Below are 25,572 nucleotides of genomic sequence, written 5' to 3' on the forward strand. Positions count from 1 at the left end.
ATTCTATATTACTATTAGCAATTTATTGCATTATTTTCTCTTCATTTACAAATGAAAATGTCTCAATTCCAGCCTTACTGAGCAATGGTGCCAAGTGTCCCTTTACGCCACCTGATAGTGATTTAGTGAATGAGTTTCACATGTGACAGTGTTGTATTTAACACAGGCAAACTTTTTGGCTCAAGGGCCACACTGGGTTTTAAAATTTGACAGAGGGCCGGCCCAGTAGCAGATTATGAAACACGATCGATCTCATGCAAGTGTGTATCTATACCACGAATTTGATTTCTCGTGCCATTTATACACCAAAAATGTTTTTTTGCGTGCATATGCTACGCACTGTAAACCCCTTGGTTAGGATTAGGGGTGCGGAGTGCGTCCCTATTACACGCCATAAACTTAGAGTAAAAATGACAGAAGGGTTCATTCAAATTTATTAAAACTGCATACGGCAATCAATTTGCACTTCCAAAAGTCAAAAAACCCCCGAAATAAACGAATATACAAATTTATTTTAAGAATAATACAATAAAACATAAAAAGCAAAGGCAGATCAGAACATTTAATGAACAAAACCGGGTTCCGAAAGCCGGGCGATAAAGATCGGTAAAAGGAATTAGTCAGGATACATCCACAAATCCAGAGGAGCAAATAAACTAAATAGCAGACAAATCAAAGGAAAAACTAAACAGGTGTGCAAGCGGTTACCAAACATTTTTTTCTCTGTGAGTTTCCAAAAAAGGAAAAAACATTAACGTGCAACAAGTCTATGCGCTTAAGTCGCTGTCTGTTTGGTTTCCATGGTGACGCGTCATTGCTTGTTACGTGACACACCGCAGCCACAACAGCGCTGAATGAATGATGATCTGCTTTTATGTCATTTTTCCTTTTTTACATTTGTTAGCTATGGCATGAAATATCTGATATTCCGATTGTCAAATACATGCAACGCAATATATATATATATATAATGCAAAGTATTGCAAGAAAAAGGCAAAATGAATGCGATCTTAAGACAATTTTTTAAATACTCGACGGGCCGGATTAAACAGCCTAACGGGCCGTATGTGGTCCGCGGGCTGTAGTTTTCCCCACCCCTGATTTAACACCACAGACATTTTAATTGACTAACTGTATATCACAAAAAAAAAAAAAAAAAAAAAAAAAAAACCGCACAACATTTTTGGTAGTACTGAACGAATTCTCTGAATTATAATACGGTAAACTCTTTGCATTAGAATAAGAGTAACAATAAACTTCAAAATGTTGTTGAATATGAAACTGGTGTTGATTTTTAAATATCAGAAACCACAAGTTAAAGGCCCACTGAAGTGCCTTGGAACGTGCAGCATTGTATGATGCGTTGACGTAATTTCCAATGAAACAGGAAGCTAAGGCGGGACATATTGAGTGACTCCTCCCCCTTTTCAAATAGCCAATAGCATTTAGTTTACCTCACAGACTACAATTCGTACTTGACAGCACCATGGAAGCGAAGCTGAGCACTGATGATACATTGGATTCAATATGAATAAAAATTCAAGTAGAGATGTGAATAAATTCTAGCCATTTCATTCCTAACCAACGTACAGTTGGAAAATGGAATAAAAGTCGAGCGTTTGAGCAACCGAACACACATCTCCAACCCACATTGCTCTGTGATGTGTCAACGGTCGCTTTGGCCAGGTGGTATTTATAGCATAGGGGGTGGGACGCTTTAGATTCTAGAAAGCATTTGATTGAACAGAAGATGTGATGAGAAGCTGAAGTCCGCGATGATGTCATAAAAATCTGTGATCCATTTTAGCGGAAGTGAGAGACTAAGTTTTGAATGCTTATATCTCCTAAATGCGAATTTTGTCATTGATTTGGAACACACCAGCTCATTCATAACCTTAAGGCTAACATATTCATTCTAAAAGCTAAAACACTTTTTAATTTTTTTTTAATCAAATCATTTTGATTTTAGGGGGCCTTTAATGTGCTCATGGTATTATAATAAATGTAGCATATGAATGTAGCATAATTTGTATAAATAGACTGAGGATGGAGTTTGTCTATATGTCTACATAGTAGGTTACTCTATTATTTATAAAAAAGTAAAATCCTGATGCATTATGGATATATTCCAAACATAGAGAGCTTATAGTCTATGGTCTACATAGGCAGGTGATTTATAAGGCAGCATCCAAACTGGAAAACTCTACACAGGCAGAAAATGTGTGCTAGATAAAAGTGCTGTCCACACTGTGCTTAACCCCGGATTATCATTGTTCTAAACCCTGCTTTTATCCTCGGGTAAAGGAGCGTTTCACACTTGTAATTTAGAAGTGGGGTTAGCACCAATGAAGGCAGCTCACTAGGGTTTGGAACAGAGCCTATATGTAATTGTATCGTTTCACCTGAAAACGCAGAGGAAACTGCAAAATTCAAATCAACGAGTTCTAAATGAGATTTCAAATGGTGTCGGTCATGTGTGTAACACGCAGAGTCAGGAGCTATGTTATCAAAAGCAACAGTGGGAGCAAGACTTCTCCACCCTTATTTTGAGCCAAAACAAACACCATCCTGCTATTGTTTCTTTCATCCGAATAGATCTATTGCTCCCCAGCTGGAGGAACACAATGTTCTGTGACACACAAATGGGAGTGGGAATGATTACTCCTGGCTCTGCGATCATGACTAAGACATATCCCTCACTCTGTGTGTCTCTCTCTCTCTCTGTGTGTCTCTCTCTCTGTGTGTCTCTCTCTCTCTCTCTCTCTGTGTGTGTGTGTGTGTGTGTGTGTGTGTGTGTGTGTGTGTGTGTGTGTGTGTGTGTGTGTGTGTGTGTGTGTTTGGATTCCACTACAGGTACTTGCAGAATATGTTCCAATAATATTTTTCCGACTTTGTCTAAATAATGAAAAAAATGTGTGAACGGACACAGCAATGGCAGTTTGTATCATTACAAATGATAAGAGAAGAAAAAATGTGGAGTCAGAGGAAAAAATCTATTACAGGAAAGGATGGACTGAGTTGAAGGATGGGATGATATGCAAAGGAAGCAGCCTGTGACACCAGAGGGTTTAGACATAGTCAGCTGAATCAAACCAATATTTTATTTTCAGTGCAGCTCATCTCTTGTCCAGCATTGCATTTAAAAAAGTGATCGAAATGTCTACACTTACCTGATGATTAAGGGCATAAAGGGAGCTAAACCCAGAGGAGATGATGAACCATCCATTGGAGACGGGTAGAGACGACCCAAAACCAACAACAACAAGAAAAGACTGGGGTGCAGTTTCACCTGCCCTGAATCACTGAAAAAACAAACAAAAACAAAAACAAAAAAAAGAGAAGTGCATTACATTCACTTACTTTCCTAAAATACTTGACTAGTGTAACTTGTTACTTACTAACTTATTTACAAGTCTAAAGTCATGCGTAAATAATGTGTAAATGTAAATGTTTCTGACTACCTTAACTGACAAATTAACTTCCAACTTTACAAACGCAACCAACAAAGGCATTCACTTGCTAACATATAACTAACAGAACTATCCTTACTAACCTGTATGAAACTTCATAAGTTTTCTAACTTATTTAGCATTACATTAAAGGAACATGCCGACTTTTTGGGACTTTAGCTTATTCCCCCAGAGTTAGATAAGTCCTATACTGTAGATAAGTCCTGTTAAAATAAGTGATTTGCCCGCAGCACCTGAGAAGCCCCATGGTGAGGAGCAGAGAGTTCACTCAGAGTTGGAGTAAATCACTCCGCAGAAGTAGCAGTGCTTCGTCTAAATAAGCAAGTCCCCAAAAGTTAGCGTGCTCCTTTAACATGTCACTTTCTAACATAGGCCTATAACTTAATGAACGAACCTACCTGACTTACTTGACTTCATAACTTCTTTTCCCAACTTATTTAACTAGAATAACTTGCTTAAAGGGGTCATGAACCATTTTTTAAAATACAATTTTCTCTGAGGACCACTTATAATGTTATAAAGATTTTTTCATCAAAAACATTCGTAGAAGTAATTAGAAAGCCATTTTTTATCCTGTTTTGACCCTCTTTCGAACACTCCATTTTCATAGGAATGTCGCATTCAAGACTTGGAACTAAACGCCCACTCCTATGATTGGGTAACAGTTTTGTATATTAAAATAATTTTCAAAGTCACCTCCATTTCATGTGTGGGGTTGTTTTAAAACCTCACAATGTTGAAAAATATCTTGTTACATATTTGAAACATTTGCCAACAATATGAAACATTAATGCGTATTGCATATGCTTTATAAGTCTTAGTTGTGGCAAATAAAGTTTAAGTACTTCAAGTAATTACCACAGTTTTAATTGACAAAGGATGACTTATGTGTTTTTGTGTAAACAGAATTATGATTGAATGTACCATTGTTCGTCACACTGTCTTTCTTCAATTACACATCCGGAAACAATGCCATACATAAAAATTGCCTGTGTTATTGTTCCCATTATTTATTTGTTGTCTTGGATGGAGTTAAACTGGAGTCCATGAACTGTTTATATGATTGTATAAGCTTGGTTTCATATGTAAAAAAAAATAAAAAATAAAAAATGTTTGTATTTAACAACATTGTATTTAATCATTATTTACTGTTCCATATGAACTTAAACTGGAGTCTATGGAGTAATTATTTGATTGTTTAACTATGATCACGATCATATTTTTATTATTGTGCTTTCTATTATTAAGAATAAGTGAAATTGTCACACTGACGAAGGCAAAGAGCCAAAGCGTTTGTATAATCTTAATCTCCTGTTTGTAATAAAGTATTTTTAGAGTGCAGACCTTTTTTGCATTTTTTAATTATTCCTTATACATACAGTAAGCAGAGCCTTGGATAAAACTAACTATATATATCGAATCATATAATTTACATCAACTATACATATCGTTGCCTTTTTATATTGCGATATCTTGATATAATGATGTATCGTTAAACCCTTAGCTCTTATATGTCAAAAGATCATGGAACATTTGATACTAACTTTAACTTTTTCCACCTTTGTTGCCATTGGCTTGGCTTGTTTAGTTGGGGACATTAAATTTAACATTTAATTTAATATTCAACAATAACATTGATCTGCCTGCATTGACACTATTATACAAGAACTGAACTGAGCTGGACGATGACCACGGTTTACTCAAAAGCGGCTATATATAAATTAACTAAATTAATAACCTTTTTAAAAACAAAAATGAAACATCACTGAACTTACTTAAGCTGGATTGTGATGCTATTTTCTTCTGGAAACAAACTTTTTTGATTTATGTTCCTGTTCTCTGTAAAGCTGCTTTGAAACAATCTGTATTGTAAATAGGGCTATATAAATAAATGTGACTTGACTTACATAACATAACTTTCGTAACATAATCACTAACTCAACTAACCTAAATAACTTGCCTGTATGTTATAACTGAACTTGACTTGACTAACTGAACTTACTAATGTCGACAGGGCTATGACAGAGGTAATATCAGCTGAGGGGTGACCAGCCACCACACACATTCAGCTACAAACACACAGTTAAACATGACAAGATGAACATGTACACATGGCCACTACTACAAAACCTCCATTTCCTTTCTCTTTTACTACATTTCTACACGTGAAATGTGCTTTTCTGTCAGCCCAGTGGAAACTCAAGACTTTTGCCAGAGTAAACACGAAAAAACAGACAGAAAAACACGCAAATATAAATTACTCATATCTTTCTATTACTCTGAAAGGGCCAAAATCTGTTCTGTTCTCTATAGGCTGTGAGCTTTCCACGGCACAGCTGCCAGCTGTGGATATGCTTGTCATTATTACATCAAACATGGCCAAACTCACCACCAAGGGGTCCCAGGAGCCCGTAGACCCTGGGCCAGAGTGCAGGAAATGCTATTTTGCTAATCAGGGCCTGGGTAATGCATTTAGAGTCTGATTTCAGTCAAACACAATGTGGGAGAGTCAAGAACTTGAGATCATCCCTAAGCCCAGAGAGATTGAAGTGTTAAACTTCATCCACATTCATGAAAAAAGCTGAAAGGGGAGTGCGAGAAAGAACCAATGGAATACAATAAATCAGAGGAATGGAAAAAGACGCTAAAATGAGCGAAAAAGTGCAGCCAGGGTGAAGAGGTGATAAGACTGGAAGAAAATGTGAAATTAGCAAAGAGAGTTAGTTGGAGTTCAGTCTTGGCTTCATTTGCCCCAGTCTTTTCATCTCATTTCATATCTGGTGCATGTCCAATCCAACCCTCTCGACACTCATTTCCCATGTTAAACTTTTAAAATTGTTATAAACCTCTCAAGCTGAGACAAATCATTCATCACGATTTCGTACGTGCTCATGAAATCTTTATATCGCAAACCGGATTACAAATTGCAAGGAGGTCGATGACCCGTATTCCAGAAATCCCACAGCCTGCTTTCCAGATAAAAGAAACGTTCTGGATTGAACTTCAATAGGAAAAACTTCTCAATTACATTAAATGACATACTCCCCCCTAGATATCCCATGATGCTCCCTTCGTATTTGGTAAAGGTGGGTGGCGCAAGGATGCTGATGATTTTTAAACCTCTTTCGCACTTCTCTCTACCTTTATTTATATGAGAAATTATTTATTGGCGGTATAAAATACGAGCATTGCGGAGTCCGACTGGCTTGGCAAGCGGGATGCGAAGACTAGGCCGTGGGAAAGAGTCAGACCACTCTTAGCTAAAAGGAGAGAACGCCAGACTGAAAACGCATTAAAATAATTTGATACATATTAAGATAATATTGGCTCAAGGGCCTCTTGCACAATGTGAGTGCTATTTGGAAGAGTAGCTCATCAGTCTGTGGAGAAATTAAATGAGGGAGATAAGAGACTAACATGTTCTCACAGTGTAGAGTGCAGCCTGGATCCAACATGGCTGATACTCCCACATGCGGTTTACTTATCTGAGGAATCTCAGCTAGGAATCTGTCCATCAGTGTGGTCAAGAATGTTTAATAGGTCTAAAGAGACTTGATGAGGCACTTAAACGTTCTTAAATAAGGGCCTCGGAGAAATTAAAGAAGGGTGAGAAGAACTGCACCCATTTAACGAACGCTGGGATCATTCAACTCTTTAACAACATCCGACACAAATCGCACACACATTGCAGGGTCTTTTGTTGGGACATTCTCACCTGTTCACAGAGGCTGCAGCTTCCTGTAGCTGACTAAGAAGGAAAGGATAGAGGGCAGGAAAACGAGTGAAAAACTCTCGGCCGGTCATCCTGTTAAGAGAAGAGAGAGAGATTAAAGTGACAGTATGTGTAGTATTACACAATCAGATGAGAAATGACAATTGACTGTATTGCAAGTGAGACTTTTTAATTTGACAGTGCAGATACACAGGAGCCCCATTTCTCAGTCTTCATTAGTTTACTGTGTTCAACAGTTCTGTCGAATAATTAAAAGGCAAATGCTATGACACTTTTTTCACATACTATCGGCATTCAACAAATACACATTTTAAACAAGTCTTTGAATATCTCATAAACATTTAATGGCACAAACTTTGAGCTGTTAGATCTTGTGTCCATAGCTTGCATAAATGCGAGGAGTTTAGCTCTCAATTGAGACGTGTGAGCAATGAACTTTAAGTCCTTGGTCAAATTTACGAAAATCTAAAATGACGAAATCCAGTCTTTTCCACAGGAATCCATGCGATTGAGAATTTCACATGTGGGTGAAAGATTTCCCCACACAGATTTCGCAATGGATTCAAGCTGGTTACGTGGATTTGAAAGTGACTTCTGTGTGAGCTGTGCTTCATACATCGTCACGCAATTGACAATAGACGTTGGACCTTTTTGCCTTAAATTTCTCTAATGTGAATGCAGCATTAGGCCCGTGTATTCTTCAATTTCCACATTCCACTCCGTCTTGCACACACAGTCGTGACCGCACAGCTTTACATTATACACAACAGTGGATGAGCGCGGATGGATGTGTTTGACACATGTGCAGTACAATTGCTTTTTTATACTCTACCAGATGTCAGAGGGCAGCACTGAGTCGTGTCATTTACAAGACATTCACTTGGAAGAATAGAAGAAGAAAAGTAGCGGATCCAGTGATGCCAACTTGGCAATTTTGTTACTAGATTTAGCAACTTTTCAGACTACACCAGCAACTTTTTCTTTCAAAAAGCACTTAGCAACAAATTTAGCTATTTTTTATTATTTAGTTGGCGACTTTTATCAACTCCTGAATAGTTGCTAACTCAAATGCTAAAATGCATAAATTTTATGCTAATATGCACACGTGACCTACAGCGTCAGCTACATCACTTCACCACCATTCGCCACTCTTCTTTGTGGCCTCATGGGATAGTAAAGTGTCCATCGAATACACACTTCATAATCTCACCAGAAGTAGTAGGTCATCCGTGTACTTTTGCCTATTGTTTTTTGCATACTATATAGTTTTGGACGCAGCGATTGTGTATTCTACGTAATGATGCGGTTTTACGTCATTATGTAATGAGGTCATCACGCAATGACACCAAAACCTCATTTAGCAACAAATCAACCTGCCTCTAGCAACTTCTCCTGAAAATTAGTTGGCATGCAAAGTTTAGAACAAGAACTAAAACAAAAATGATGAAGATTATGCTGGTATTATATCGCTCTTTACACACTCTTCTTTGACTACTGCCACCTAGTGTACTCTTCTGTCTCAACATTAACCTTCCGCATTCAACTTCCACATGCGCTGTTGTACGCACACCATCCATGTGGTCATAAAAATTGGGCTGCAATTAATTTGTCATCGGGAGGGTCTGCGGACGTCCACAGATCCAGTGCTTAATTTGTAAATAATTGCTGGATCAAAAACAGCAATTAAAAGGTGCTGTGACCAACATTAACCACACAAATTAAGTACGACACAACTGTAAGAGCATCATTCACAAGTTTCTGCACGGCCCAAGTCTCAGCCTCAGACGTCATGCTCACGGACCGCTGGCTGAACGTCTGATTCATATGGCACACTTAACTGGAAACACTTCAGGATTTTCATCATCTGATTGGTTGAATCCTACAGGATGTCCGGGAGAAGTGTGTGTCATTTTCTTTAACGGTCCGCCTGGAAACAAACCGCTGTGATGCCAAACCCCCTTGTGGAAGAAGAAAGCCGTTGTGTTTACAACTGTGACAAAGAGCACTTACCAGGATCAACTAAACGCTGGATTTTCAAAAGTATGTGAAGTTTGGGCTCCATTGTTGCAGTAAACTTGCACAACGTTCTTGAATGAATAATTTATTAGATGCACACCGGCCTGTTATTGTAGGGACTTTATATTTTCACGCCCCAAAACATGATGCGGAAACAAAATGAACTGTGATTGGTTGCGTTACATGTCAGTCAAACGTCCTCTTGGGCGGTCCTTGGCCAATGAAAGCTGCAATAGAGTCGTCAGTCTGAAGGTCTGGCTATGTTCACACTGGCGCTACGTTTTCAAATAATTCCTATGGAAGTTAAGCCTCACCCTCACGCACGAGCAAGAAGCTCAAATTCTGAATGAACTGAAAATGCTTGCACAGTCACAGTGTAATGCACTTGCTTAAAGGTGCTCTAGGTAACTTTTTAACCTTAACTGAACAGCTTCGGAGTCAGTGGAATGGTTATATTACTTATTTCGGGTTGAATGGTGGTGGTTTCGCACCCCCCTGGTGCCCGAGAGCGGAAAAAACTCACTTGCAACTTTGGGACGCGGGTCGGTGTCAGGAAGTATCGCGTGATATCAGGTCTCGCGATGTAACGAATTGCTTGACGGCACTGCACACGTACACGCCCCTATTCAAGCACCGGCGGGCTAGCTATAAGCAAAGGGCAACGATAGATTGAGTTATGGCTGAGGCTGAGCCTGTAAAAAAGAAGCAGAAAGCTAGGAAATCTTTGTCGGAGGACCAACGAAAGAGGAAACGGGAGACTGACCGAGCAAGAAGTCAGACTCGAGTAAATATATCGGACCGGCTTTTTCAGAATGGTGAGAACTGAGAGAAACAGAAGCCTGCAAAACGGATGCTGATCCTGCTGTTGCACTTGTAAGTTAAGTATCTTTGGAATAAACTGTGTTTAATATTTAAATTTCAAGTAATTGTGACCTCAGGATGTTTGCTATTGTCTGTAAAGGTTTTTATTATGATCGCTGTCTGTTAGGGGCTTACTAGTACGCTAGATACTATAACTTTGATGTTAGCATTGTCATAGCAAACACGTTTGATTTCTGTAGTTGTTTGGCCGTTCCTCTGTCGGTTTTATTTGTGTAACTTACACTTTTATTTTATGTCACTAAGTCAACGCGTCTGATAGTAGGCAATATCAGACGCGCAAAATGTTGCACATATCATGATCGAGCTAGAAAAAACATTCTGATGTTTTCTTAGACAAGCAAAGGTAAACCATCATTCTACCAGATGAACTTATAGACCTTGCTAATATAACTTTAGACAAATATTAGCCTCCGATATATATATATTTGTTTTATGCTCATGCCCATTCTCCCAAAAACAAACAAACAAACAAACACGAAAGCAGTAGTTCGCCTCGTTCATATCGTTCGTTCCCGGTAAAAAATACTAGTATGCATGACAACACAATAAATAAAAAAATCGCCATCAGTTGGAAAGAAAGTATTGCTTTACTTGCCTCGGTAGACATAACTGGTTTTGAAATAGCCGGTTCCTCTGCTCAGCTAGGTTGACAGCTGATCAGCTGGGTTGCTCGTGGCGAGGGGGGAGGGACAACAGTTCGTTTTTACGACAGAGTGTTTGAAAGCATTATACTACCAGACACTAGGGGGAGCTCATAGAGAAAAAACACTCAGACTTGCATAGTGTCCCTTTAAGCCGGATCGTTTAAAAACAATGCTGGAACGCAAAAATCTAAAATCCAACATTTTTTGGAACCGGATCCGACTAACATTAAAGCACTTCGCAGACCCTCGAGATGACAAAAATTACGTCACGCTGACAGTGCGTGGACAGCAGAAGTATAATTTTGGGCTTTAGGCCTCTGTTTCAAAACCTTGCTGTTTAGTGCCCACAGAGATTAATAATCATACCCTAATACTCTATTAATAATAGAAAAACACAGCACACCCATATATTGGGTTAAAAAGACTGAACTAAATGTTTAAAAGGGACCATGAAAAGTATTTTCAGATTTTTATATTATGTTTCTGGAGGTTAGCTTACAAAGTTTGCGAAGTTTTTGCATCAAAAAAGTTCAAATACATGAAAAATTTATTCTCCATCCCCATTTACACAAACACTTAATTTCAAGGGTAAGGGTGCTCCGGTTAGGATTTTTGGATTTTAGTCAAGACGGTAATTTTGTACATACATTTGTGTGTACTTGACCATTTAAGGGTAATTCGGTGCTCGCGAGCTGTCTGTGAGGTGGCCTTATGTGTGTGTGCATAAACACTCCTAGAGCGCGCAAGAGCTGAGTGGTTTAAACACTGGCAAGACTTGCAAATTGCAATGCAAATTCTAAACTTTAGTGACGATGCGACACTGCCTCGATTGTGCAAGTGACAATTCCTGTGTCAACTGTGCAGCATGCAGCTCGCTTATAGTGCAGACGCGATGTGGTGATGGGAAGCCATTTGCGCATTTTAAGAGGGAAACAGGGAGCACACAGTGATTCACTCATGCTGTTTGTGAATTACGTCTCACAGAAAGTTTTCAAATTACATGCAAGTTATTTAACAAAGAAATATGAATTGTACCTCACCTTCAGCATTATAATTATTTTTACCCACGCCGGGCAGAGACTGAGACGGCGCTGCATGTCATAGCTCTCACGGAAGGCGACCATCTTTATGCGTCATCAGCATGAGATCGGCCTTTATAGAGACCATCGATCAAACTTTTTAAAGCGATTATCGGCCAATAACGATTGGTAGCCGATCAATCGGAGCACCCCTACTCAAGGGCCTTTACCTCTTTCAGAAATGCAAGTAAAAACCCACAGCATGTGATGTTTTAATGCTGTAATAGAGCCGTATATATGTTTGAGTCTGATTAAAATTAACCAATGCAAACACAACGATTGCCTCCGACAACAAAATACTTTCAAAACAAGAGATTTAGAAAACCCATATGAGACGAACAAATGAAAATGTTCTTGTTTAATCGCTCAGGCACATAATTAAAAATACACTTCAGCCATGCATTTCTAATAGTTTGATCTTTTGGAGCTGTATGCATTTTTTGGATATATAGTTTGTCCACATTTGGACAAAACAATGTTGAACGGTCTAACTCAACATTTATATCACTCTGAGTCTTGTGATTGACAGGCAGACATGAGAGGTTAAGAACACGCCTCCATTTACATATGCATCTTATGGGGTGTGTAGAAGAAAATCATGACATCTTCATAGTGCATTACGGGATAAATTTTCTGCCAATTCTGCCAAAGTTGGTTATTTCCTTTTGGAACAGCCTTGGTGTCAGGAGTGTGCTGCCTACGTAGGCAGCAATCTAGATTTTGGAAAGAGCCTAAGTGACATGGAGAGGAGAGAGAGACTGCAACCTTTAAAGCTCTGGTTTGCAAACCACTTCCTAAAGTCTGAGCTCTTTACAGCTCTATAAAGCTCTCATTAGCTCTGCCTCTGATGGAGCACTGCAGGGACACACGGCTCACAGTCCCTGTTTGTTTATTCCTTAGAAAGCGCAGTGGCAAGGAATCTCATTGAGACAAATGCATATGTGTTAAGAGAGGGCAAGACAGACAGCGAAAGTGTATGCGTGTGTGACACACATAAACGTTTCTTTATTTAGCTAAGCCTCAGTGTTTAGGATAGGCCTTCCAATAAAAAGTTTTTTTTTTTTTTTTTTTTTACTTCTTATTCATGTAACTGAAACAGTCCCATACAGGGCTAACTTTAGCTCAAGAGCCAATTTTTCAAACACAGTTGTGACTTCGGCTATGTCAAATCCACACACACAAACACACCACATCCTGTTTCAACCACTAATGCACATAGTCTGGTCTGAACTTAGGCCAGGGCGCTGTCATGGTAACAAGGTGGGTCATCTACGTCGGTCACAAGGCCACATGCTGCATGCTAGCGACATACACACACTAATGAGCTCTGATGTGGGCAAATGTGGTTACAGTTAAGCTCAACACAACCTTGCATTTTTTTTCAGTATGGATTAGTATCTTCCTGACAAAACACTTCCAAGATGTCTATAAATGCAGCCTGTCAAGCTTAAACCATTTTATTTTATTTTAAAAACCGCTTTTAGTTCGTCATTACTTAAATTCACAAATGTATGTAAACTGATAAGTTAGCAGATTATGTGTAATGCACTTGAGTGTGTTGCATAGGGTCATACAATACAGTATTTCTTAAAAGCTAATTTGTTTACTGTATGTAATGTAATGTACGTTCAGAACATCATGAAAACAGGAAACAAACCTTTTTTTTTTTCCTATTGTGTACTAGCTGACTGACTGAGAACAAGCAAACATCTCTGATCATAATCTGATGTTTTTTTTTGGTTTTGTGAAAGTACTGAAACAAGTTACTAAAACATGTAAATGTTTAAAGAGTTGAAACAAAATTACGTAGGCGAGATGGTGATGATATCAGAGGCTAGCAACTTTGTTGGTCTAGTTTACAAGCTTGCACACAACAGAGTCATTACTTTTCAAAATAGTTTTTTTTAAATAATGGTTTGAAGACTTTCATTTTGTTTCATTTCAATGTTTAACTAAGATGTGTATCATTCAATTTTAAAACTGTGAATTGACTCCTTTGATCTAGCCCAAATAGACCAACGAAAACATTACTCTGTGTGCTTTGTTTTGACCAAAATCATTGTTATAATGATAAGAAGTGGAACAATTAAAGATTTTTTTTAAGTTAGGCGAAACATAAAAGCTAATATAAAACATGTTTAAACAGCACATCAATCCAAGAAAAATACGCAAACACAATTGATATTAATGCATGCTACTAAAATTCTGATTTGATTAATTATAAACTGTACAACTATTTGTGATTTATGATTTATGATTTGAGCATTTACGAGTCTGATTTCATGTAAGTTTATTTGTATATGATTAAGTTTAAAAGGTCACAGTAATTTTTTACCTGCCTATGTCTATTTTCAAAATGGAATGAGTTTTTACTTACTGTGCAGTTCACTGCCTACTAATTTTTAAGAAATGAACCTGAAAAGTTTATGCAATGCTAAACATCTCAAACAGCAGTGAAAACAATATAGCATGACCTCATTATGATGTGTTGCTTAATATGTTATGTAAAAACATTATGCATGTTTCTGTTCGGTTATTATTTGATCAAAATGCCAAAGGTGAGTCAATGCAGATGTTAAAAATGTATGTCTGATATTACATGAAAAGTCAAGTCGAAGGCATTGCACTATGAGATGCAGTGTTGCACAGATTGTATTCTGATGTATAAAGTAGTTGTGTTCCAAATCACACTACTGTTCAAATGGTTGGTGTCTGTCATATATGTATTTTTTTTTTTTTTTTTTGCTCAAACTTTTGAATGGTAGTGTAAGTAGTTCACACTGTGCACTTACACATAACAATGCTCTCTGCCATCTAGTATATGACATTTAGAAAAGTATTTCCTTTTAAATAGAACAATTGACTTTTTTTTAAGTATTGGGCATTTTTCTTTAAAGAAGCCACATTTTAAATGCACTACTAATACTACAAAATAGTACAGAAGTATGCGAGATGGGACACACCTTATGCAAGATAATTTGCATACTGTGCCCAGTATACATGTTCTACACTGCAGAAATATCATTAGTATGATAGTATGCTATTGTGAACACAGCCTATAAAGTACACACACACAGATTGTAAATCAAAAAGTCCCCGAAAAGTCATAACAAAGAACAGCCTGTCAAAATGTTTAATAAGTGTATGTCAGCACACAAATCCCTAGACTCACAAAAAAAAAAAACACTTGCACACAGGAAGAGGCAATAAACAAAATAACATTAAGCAACAGTTGAGTGACCCGCAGGATCAAGATGTCTGCCATAAACACATAAATCTAAAGACAAACACATTGAGCTGTTATCCTGAAAGTAAACAATCCTGACTATGGGTGTTCAGAGAGCAGGAGCCAGATCGAAGAATCAGCGTTATTTCAGTACGATTATGACAAAGCTCTGGTGAGTTTCAGTGACCTCTTAAGATTCAGCGTCTCTTTAGAAAATCCGTTGGTAATCTTGGAGTGAAATGCCATGGTCAGCTGACCTGGGACCACATGGGCTCTTTGAAGTGTGAGGTACTCCAACGCACCGGGTTGTGTCATTATGGCCTGCTCTATTTTCCAATTAAGTCCAATCAGCACGCCGATTAATCATAACAAACCATGATCTCATGAGTGAGCCATTATTGTTCTTCAACGAGGTCAGTGCCACTCCTGTTTAGTCATTCCTCACTCCATCCGTGACCTCTCTGCGTTCAACCCCAGAATGCATCAGGACATTCTTGCAACAACTCACGCTCCACTGGTTTGGATGAGATTAGGGAGCTGACGCAGAGCAGTCTCTGCAGCAGGAGGTCCCATCACGGCCCACCCGCCCCGTTCTGTGGTGGCCAGGGGTCAGAGGTCACGGTCAACCTGGCAGAAATCTAGAGGGTGTGAATGAGTGCCAGAAGTGTGTCAACGTTTGTGCGTGTTGAGGCAAGATGTTGTTAGCATTCCCTCTACCAAGGAAAAGATAAACATGCGTTGAAGTGTGTTAACCCCTGTGCGTCAACTAAAATGCCTTTCCAGAGTTTGAGGTTATCAGCAAAAGGGAAGAGTTGAAACTGTGAGCAAAAGAGTAAGTCTTTGCAAGGGTGGACAAACGTGGGATGAGGAAAGAACACAAACAAACAAAGGCCAAAAGGGAATTAGGAGGAACATCCAGAACATTTAAGGGCCTGGAAGATGTCCATGCACCGTAGGCCAACATACGGAAAAGATTAATGGGTGGAATGAAAGATTTGACGGTGAAAAAGCATAGAGCTTCAGTGACCCCTAGTGAACAACCCCTGACAGAGCACTCAGAACTGTTGCTCATCAACAAGATCTATTCACGGCAAGTGAACGCTGTGACAAGCCTTAAATCGAAACAATGTATCCCAATGGACGCCTTGCATCAAAAGTCTTAAAAAATATTTGATTATAATGTAATAACCGGCTTTTTCATCTGAAACGCCTTTTCTTTTCAGTTGATGTCACAAATCTCTCTTTTCAACCTTTCCTCTACAACAACCTGGCTCCTTTCTGCAATGTTACAGCCACTTTGAAAGGATAAAATGAAGAACTGACTTTACATTGTTTCTCCTTTGAAAATAAGTACAAGTTTTTTTGTAGGGACAGTGAAGGTATTAAGTCACGGATGACAGGTCAGGTACACTGTAACAAATTTCATCTTATATTTTGTCAGACAAACTCTATTTTGAAGGTTGACTGAACTATTTCATGTGGAAAAAGTTGCGAATACAAAAACATATTAAATTAAGTTAACTTTTAGGCCATTCAGTATGAGCAACTTAAAATATTAAACAGCAAGAAATTGACAATTGACAACTGACTTTGGCGATGTCAAGTTTGGTAAAGAGGGTCAAACTAACAGGCTGCTGAGCATGTTCAGTTTGATCACTGATCAACCATAATCCCTTGAACTAGAATAATTTATGTTTTTGGTCAAAGTATGCGGACTTATGAGCACATGCAAATTTTTATTATTCAAAATTAATTATTTTTAATTCAAATTAATATGTGTGTTTTGTTTCGTCACCATTAGGATGATTAGTGTTCCCTATATTAAGTCCTACACAATTGTTTTGGTGCAGAGAGGGAACTATGACCATCGGAGTTTGTGCAACTAACTGATACACAAGTTGAGCAAACTTTAATTGTTCAGTGGAAAGGTCTGCCAAAAATAAGAATATTTCACATTAATAATGTACAATATTACTCCTCATTTTGAATAATAATAATTTTAAATTCAAAATTATAACTTACTGAACTTTGATCCACAAGCATAAATTATGAATCATGGAAATTATTTTATTATGTTTACTGAAATACAGACCAAATTTTCCATAAGTTGTGTAAACTTAAAAAAGACCTGAACTGGTTGCTAAAAAGTTTCAGAATTTTCTCAACTTCAGATTTTTTTTTTGGTGTGTGTAATTGTGAATGGTACAGTACATAAAACAACTGAAGTCCCACCTGTTCTTTTTGGAGTGCTCATCTTTTCCCTTCTTCACCCCGAATATCCGTGTAATCAGAGTGCTGAACAGGAGAGTCGAGGAGTTCCTCACCTATAAAGAGGACAAGATGGAGAAACTGATGTCAGAGCAAACCGTCCTTCCATGTAGATTTATCATTTGATCTTTGACAAATTGGTGCTTGAAATCTTAAAAATGTCTAAGGTCCTAATGTCTATGCAATGATTTATTATTCTGTCACAATTATATAGTCTAATGTCTTTGATCATCTTTAAATGCGGGCCTTTTTTTTTTAAAGCAAAAATATTGGTTAATACTGCACAGACTTTATTTCTTATTGTTTCCTATTTTACTTGTGAAGTTGTTTCTTACATAAGAGGCTTAAACCGATACCAAAAACTAAAACTCTCATAATTTAAAGTGACGTATAGCTTTTAAGGTGCGGTCACATTTATCACTGTTCAGGAAATTGTTTGATAAAAAAAAAAAAAAGTAAAAGTAATGGAAAAAGTGGAAAAAATACATTTAGACAGTTTTTGATGCAAAAACACTTATGAAGAAAATGGTTAGTTCACCCAAAAATATGAAATTCTGATGTCATTTACACACCCTTATGTTGTGCAAAATCTGTTAAGAATTTTTGTTATTTTTTTTTGCCACATAAATTAAATTATTCTGAAATGGCTCAGTGATTTTTGTGTTCATACAATGGAAGTCAATGAGCTTCAATGTTGTTTGGCTTCCAAAGTTCTTAAATTTTTGTCTGTATTCCACAGAAGAGAGAAATGCACAGTTTTGGAACAACATTAGGGTGAGCAAATGATGACAGAATTTTCATTTTTGAGTGAACTATCCATTTAAATGGACCTCAGGGGGGATTAATACATGACATGTATTTGACATGAGAAAGTAGTGAGTCAGAACACATGATGATGGCCCTCGAGACGATTACAGAGCAAACATTGGTCTTGCAGCTCAAGGGTGTACAAGAAAAACAAAGCCAACGGCACGCAGTCATAAGAGTTATAACTTAACATAAGAAGCCAGATTTGAAGGGTCTGATGACATCTTGATTTCTAAGAACACTAAAAGGCCTTCAAATCACAATCTTATGTGGCCAAAGTAATGCTGTACACACCAAACCTCAGTGTTACCAGCTCATAACTTTGATCACATTTTTATGTCAGCTTAAGAAACATTACTCACAGACTACAAGAAAACTGTGTGTTCTCTGTGTCTGACTGCTGCATTGTGGGAAGGATTAGGCTTACTGTACTCTCCAAAGTAAAGCCTGCTGGCTTGAGCTCTGCCATTAAGAGAGAAAACGGCAACAGAAGCAGATCTTTTGACATCCTGAGAGTATATGGAATAAATGGGAGGAGAAAAAAGGACTCGAAAGGAATGAACTGATAAGAAAATGAAGTGAGGAGAGATGTAGACATAAAGGCAGATAGACAGGTATGAGGGAGGAGAGCACAGGAATGTGACCTAGAGTTGTCGCCACCATGACCTGTAGGAGCCGAGTCGCCCATGTGGAGGTGATCAAAGCAAGCAATCCAGGGCAACCGGCCAGGACCACCGCACAGCTGTGTGTGTGTGTGTGTGTGTGACCGCACGTACTGCCCCTGTCCCTTGTGTTCTCTTTCACTTTAATTATTAACCTGTCAGTGTCTCAGCAACTTCTATGGTCTGACAGGGTGGTGGTGTACGTGAGAAACAGTGAACAAATGAGTGTGAGAAAGGCAAAGGAGATAAGCGACTCTATATACCTAGTGTATAACTACATACACAATATTCTCTTTATAAAGAATATATCTTAAGCCCCCCTTCTCATAAAAAAAGTTAAATATATTTAGTGCGTGCAATGCATGCGTATGTACTGTATGTACATCTGGATGGTTAAAGTTAAACAAATGTCATTATATTAGATAAAAAAAAAAATCAAACCAAATGGCAACTGCAAACAAATTACTTTTTTTTTTTTTTTTTACGATCCAACTGCTTCAGAGGGAGTATGCTACATTTTGCCTAGTTATCATCGTAGAAACAGATAAGGTTATAATATATATGTTGTGGTATTGAATTATTACCATATGCATAAACCATGTTATTTACATGACACTTCAAAAAGTAGCATTGTATTAAAGGGGTCCTAGATTATGATTTTACTTTTTTAACTTTAGTTAGTGTGTAATGTTGCTGTTTGAGCATAAACAACATCTGCAAAGTTACGACGCTCAAAGTTCAATGCAAAGAGAGATATTTTCTTTTACAGAAATTGCTTTTTTAAGGACTACAAAAAATGGCTGGTAGGAACAACAATGAGCTTCTTACCGGGTTGGTGACATCACAAACCCTAAAGTTCAGTATCCCCGCCCACTGATTCAAGCACGATAAGTAGTAGTAGGTAAATAACAGACGTGACGCTAACATTGGATCGAGAAACTAAGTAATAAACATGCCTTTGAAGACTGCAAAATGTTGTGCAGTGCCAGGTTGTGGAAAAACACAGTAGCTGCATTAGATTTGCAGAGAGCCTGACATTTTAAAACGATGCTGTGCCTACTACATTAGATCCGACAGGAACGGCACATTTATGTAAGTAAAAACGTTTTTACTGTGTCACTATTGCTTTATTACAGACCATTTAAAGGGGTGATGAACTGAGAAATCAAATTTTCCTTGAGCTTTTGACATATAAGAGATCATCATACTATAATAATATCCTGTAAGTTTCAGAACTGAAAACTACCTTGTTAGTCCAATAAAAGCTTTTATAGACATCAGGCTCAGCAAACGACTCGTTTTTCAAAGTGGGGAACAATGACGTCAAAGAGGATAAAACACCGCCTCCACAAAAGAAGATCAACGCCTACTTCAACACGGCCTGTTTAGCCCCGCCCACCGATTCGCCCAAACATGCTAAATAACATAGGACGACATGATGATTGCTACCGGATCGAGCTACTTCCAAGCAATAAACATGCTGTTTACTAAATATTGTGCAGTTCCTGTTTGTGGAAGAAGACCGTCTGCATTAAGCTTCCTTCGGATTCCAGCATGGTTAAACTTTATTAAATCAGTCAATCACAATTTCCCGACGGATCTGCCAGCAACATGTAAGTAACCATGTGTATTCTAATGCCTGATCTGCGATCAGTGATTTCTGTGTAATTATTCAAGTTCAGATATTTCTCTTAAAATCGTTCAATACTGTTTATGCATCAGCGACTAAACGATCAACTTCACATAATTTCTCGTAGTATTATGAAAATAATCTTTTTTTAAACTGTTATTAAATTATATAGCCTACAGAAAGCGATCAAAGAACGATCCCTTTCGCCCAAGCTGTCAATCAAACAGCACAGCGCGAGTCGCGAGAGCTAATCTGGACACTCACCAAACTCGTGATGAAATAATGACACTGTTACACTAGGCTACACAACGAAGCTCTTACTGTGTACTCACATCGTGTTTGCATTGTGATTTGGTGTAAGCATTTGTGAGAGTGCAAAAATTGCGTTGCAATGATAAGATCTTTATTCACGCGATCAACAGACTGTCTGTCATCTGCTCAGTGCTCATCATGCTGCAACCTTTCATGTGATGGAATAGATTTAAATATAATGCTTTAAACGATACTTTTCACGATTTGTTAATCTCGATAGCTGTATTAGTAAAAACGTAGTACAAGTTTTCGAGAGAGTTCCTGTAATACTAGCTATTTCATTGCAAGCATGTCAGCCAATCACAGCAGTGGGCGTTTGCACTGCAGTCTCACAGCAGACACGCCCCTTAAAACGGAGCGTTCAAATCTGAGGCAGAAATCAGGCTTGGAAAAATGGCTTTTATTTATAAATTATGACAATTTTTTATGTAAAAATCATACTAACATTATAAGGGCACCCCAGGCAACATTATAAAATAATAAAACAATCCAGTTCATGACCCCTTTAATATGTACAGATTATGTGTGAATGTCTAACCAAAATCACCAGTGACCAGTGATTTCTGGTATGTAATGATTCATGTAGGCCATGTCTCAAAATCGTTTATTGTCAGTAACTTCACATTGTTTCTTTTAGTAAGTCGAAAATAATCTGTTATTTAAACTTTGATTAAATTATACATTGACAGTTCCAGCAATTGTAAAGTGTGCGTTCTTTGATGGCTTTCTATCAAAAAGCGCCAGTGTTCTGGACTCTCGCCAAAACTCCAGTTAGAATCAATGAATCTCTTATTTATTTTGTGTTTTCACTGTTCATTTTGATGAAAGCATTTGTTAGTGTGCAGAAATCGAGTTGCATTAATGCACTCAACATGTCTGTGATCGGCTACAATGCTCATCCACTGCAACCTTTCGTGCCACAATCTAAATATGATGCTATATATCTAAATATAATGTTATAATCAACACTTTTCACGATTAGTAAACCTTGAGAACTGTAAAAACATGCTAAAAGTTTTTTGAGAGAATTCCACATGTAATACTAGCTATTGCATATGCAAAGATGTTAGCCAATCACAGCACTGAAGTCTCACAGCAGAAACACCCCTTCAAACAGAGCGTTCAAATCAGAGGCTAATATCAGAAAAATGCCTTTTATTTCTAAATTATGACAATTTTTTTATGTAAAATATCATATTAACAATATAAGTGCACCCCAGGAAACATTATAAAATAATAAAATAATGCAGTTCATGACCCCTTTAACCAAAAATATCCAAACAAAACATGGAACTTCTTTTTTGTTTGGTGAAGGAAGTGACATAGACAGGAAATCAGAAAAGGGATTATTATTATTATTATACACTTACGGCCCACACAGGAGAAGTGAAACCTAGGATAGCAGCTTGCATGCCCTCTGACACAAACGGCACAATGTTCTCCCCCAAACGCGTATCTCGATACAAAGCCCTCAGGATGTTCAGAGCATGGACCTGTATGTGTGTAAAAACAGTCAATTAAAAAAAGACCCATTAAACATGTCTGATCCTATTCATATTTTTCTCAGAGTAAAGCTAGTTTGTGTGTGTGTGTCCACCTGTGGCACAGTGCTGCTTTCAGTAGCTCCATCATTAGGCGGCATTGCCAATGCCGTCAGAGATCTCATGGTCATCTTCAGGAGTCCACAGCTGGATGATTTAGGCTCAGAAGACAGCAGGGCCTACACAGAGATTTATTACACTTATCGCTTACAATGGAAGATTAACAGGCAAGTTCCCAACACCTTTGACATGGTTTGGAATGACATGAGGGCCAGTAAATAATGCCAGAATTTTCATTTTTGGATAAACTATCTTTTAAGCTGTATTTAAGACAGCAAATTCCTATGAGACTGGGACAGTGAATGACAGCATGACAGTGGAAAAATGACTCACGGTATGTAACCGAATACAGTCTCTGGAGTTCTTTTGTCCCTGTGCCAAAGGGTGTGAAGACCACCTTTTCCGGGACATACCACAGGAATGTGTGCTCATACCAAGGTGTTGAGTTTATCCATCCTCTCTCTGTCTTATTCTTCCCTAAAACCCTCTCATTGTCTTGCGTTTCAGATCCAAAACCCATTTTTCCTTGACTTCAGTATTCAGCTATTTTGACCTTTCAGAGGACTGTCCACTGGGGAAGATCTCCATCATAAAAACTGTAAGGAATCAATTACCGATTCACAGATGTTCAGATAAAACTAATGAAACTGTGAAATCTTCAGAGATTGTCAAATTATTGCATATTTGTAAAAGAACAAATGTTTTGAGGGTGCTATACATCAGAACTTTACACACATTAGTGGTAAATGTTAGGCTATGCTCAGACTGCAGGCAATAGTGGCCCAAATCAAATATTTTTCTCATACAAGACTCAGATCCGTTTTGTTCATAACAAGTGTGAACCATATGGAATCTGATCTTATCAAATCCAATTTGGGCCACTTCCATATGTGGTTCTTAATCAGATACAGGTCTGATGTTTTGCAATGCAACCTCAGTATAACCAGTCTGGTTATCAGAATGCATGCAACTTTTACGTCAGCACTCAGCACTTTATTAGGTACACCTTGCTAGTACCATGTTGGGCGCTTTCAAAACTGCCTAAATTCTTTGTGGCATAGATTCAGCAAGGTTCTGGAAACATACCTCAGAGATTTTTGTCCCTATTGCAAATCATATCACGCAGTAGCTGCACATTTGTTGGCTGCACATTCATGATGCAAATCTCCAGTTCCACCACATCCCAAAGGTGCTCTAATGGATTGAGATCTGGAGACTGTGGAGGCCATTTGATTATACTGTAGTTAACTCACAGTCATATTCAAGAAACCCGTTTGAGATGATTTGAGCTTTGTGACATGGTGTGTTATCCTGCTGGAAGTAACCATCAGAGGATGGGGACACTGTGGTCATAAAGGGATGGACATGGTCAGCAACAATACTCAGGTAGGCTGTGGCATTTCAAACAATGCTTACCAAAGTGTGCCAAGAAAATATTCTCCACATAATTACACCACCAGCACAGCCTGAACTGTTGATACAAGGCAGGATGGATCCATGCTTTCATTTTGTTTAAGCCAAATTCTGATCCTAACATCTAAATGTTGCAGCGGGAATCGAGACTCATGAGACCAGGCAACGTTTTTCCAATCTTCTATTGTCCAATTTTGGTGAGCCCTTGGTGTAGCCTCAATTTCCTGTCCTTGGCTGACAGGAGTGGCACCCGTTGTCCATTTGCTTCAAGGTTTGACGTGTTGTGAGCTCAGAGATGCTCTTCTGCAGACCTTGGTTGAAACGAGTGGTTATTTGAGTTACTTTTGCCTTTCTATCAGCTCGAACCAGTCTGGAAATTCTCCTCTGACCTCTGGCATCAACAAGGCATTTTTGCCCACAGAACTGACGCTCATTGGATAGTTCCTCTTTTTCTAATCATTCTCTGTAAATCATAGAGATGGTTGAGTGTGAAAATCCCAGTAGATCAGCAGTTTCTGAAATACTGACAGCCCGGTTGTCACCAACAACACGTTCAAAGTCACTTAAATCACCTTACTTTCTTATTATGATACTCTGTCTTAACTTCAGCAGATCGTCTTGACCATGGCTAAATGCAACAAGTTGCTGCTATGTAATTGGTTGATTGTGTTAACGAGCAGTTGAATAGGTGCACCTAATAAAGTGGACGGTGAAACTAAACATACAATCTAAAAAGCAATTCAGCGGGGACCTGTAATCACATTATTTTTTTTTTTTTTGTTTAGTTGACATTATAATATTCATTACATTAACTTAATATTGTTTATAATTTAAACAAAAATTTCTGAGTTAATTTAATTATTTTTTTAAATTAAGTTGTCTTGATAACTTTGTAAATTGGGTAGTTGATTTATACTTCCTAGCATGCTTTGCATAGGACAGGATACAAGTTATTTATATACAAATAATTGTTTAGAGTATGCATGGATAAATATCCATTTAGTAAATAACTAGGGTAAAAATGTATAATTTTTTTATCTTTATCTAATTTTTTATAAAAAAATTAAATAAATAAAAACTATTTATTTATTGGGAATGTAAGTGTTCATTTTGGGGGAAGAAATTGGTCATTGCTGTACATAGAGTACTAACCTGGATATAGAACGGTATTCCTGCACTGCGGCGGGTCGCACACAGTTTAGAGGAGGGGTCACTGGATTTTACTTCCTCAAGGACCTCCTTCAGCCAATGTGCTGGCAGCTGCTGGAGTGTAGCACTCCCACTCCTGACAGACAGACACACACACACACACACACACACACACACACACACACACACACACACACAGATTACAGACAAACCCACATAATAGCTTGTTGTGGAATTATGAACAAGACATTGGCTCCCATGACTGTGGTCCTCCAAGTTTATGTGGTTCCCAGTTTCTCTAAGACATTTTTGTTTACTTATTCTCAGATGTGAAATTATCCATGGTTTTCAAATCAATCTGAAAATCAAATCACATCCAAATGTGATAAAGCAGAGACTATAAAAGAGAATTTGAACAGTCATTTGAGGAAAACGTCAAGCTAGAGCCAAGTTACATTAGAGCAGAAAAGTTGTGAAGATAAACATTGATTCTTTGTGGACTCTGTTGTTGTCAAGATCCAGTGTAGGACCATATGACACTTTCAGATAGAACAGTATGAGAATTACACATCACTTTTAGGTCCTATTAGCCCTGGGATATACATTACCGTTCAAAAGTTTGGAAGAAAAAAAAAAAAAAAAAGTTTATTCATGGATGCATTCAATTGATCAAAAGTGAC

General features: G+C 38.0%; 1 protein-coding gene across 4 annotated transcripts in view; it reads right to left on the reverse strand.

Moving 5' to 3' along the window:
* The window catches only part of thada (THADA armadillo repeat containing), a 125,957-nt gene that overhangs the window by 71,420 nt on the left and 28,965 nt on the right, over positions 1–25,572 (reverse strand). For all 4 annotated transcript variants that reach the window (XM_079856045.1, XM_079856044.1, XM_079856043.1 and 1 more), the window contains exons 23-28: positions 24,896–25,028; positions 22,327–22,449; positions 22,100–22,222; positions 17,283–17,374; positions 7,186–7,275; positions 3,171–3,302 (exon numbers count right to left, since the gene is read on the reverse strand). In XM_079856045.1, coding sequence (XP_079712171.1) covers positions 3,171–3,302; positions 7,186–7,275; positions 17,283–17,374; positions 22,100–22,222; positions 22,327–22,449; positions 24,896–25,028 — 693 coding nt within the window. The remainder of the gene's footprint in view (positions 1–3,170; positions 3,303–7,185; positions 7,276–17,282; positions 17,375–22,099; positions 22,223–22,326; positions 22,450–24,895; positions 25,029–25,572) is intronic.

The sequence above is a fragment of the Squalius cephalus genome, assembly GCF_949319135.1.
Source record: "Squalius cephalus genome assembly, chromosome: 21".
NCBI lineage: Eukaryota > Metazoa > Chordata > Actinopteri > Cypriniformes > Leuciscidae > Squalius > Squalius cephalus.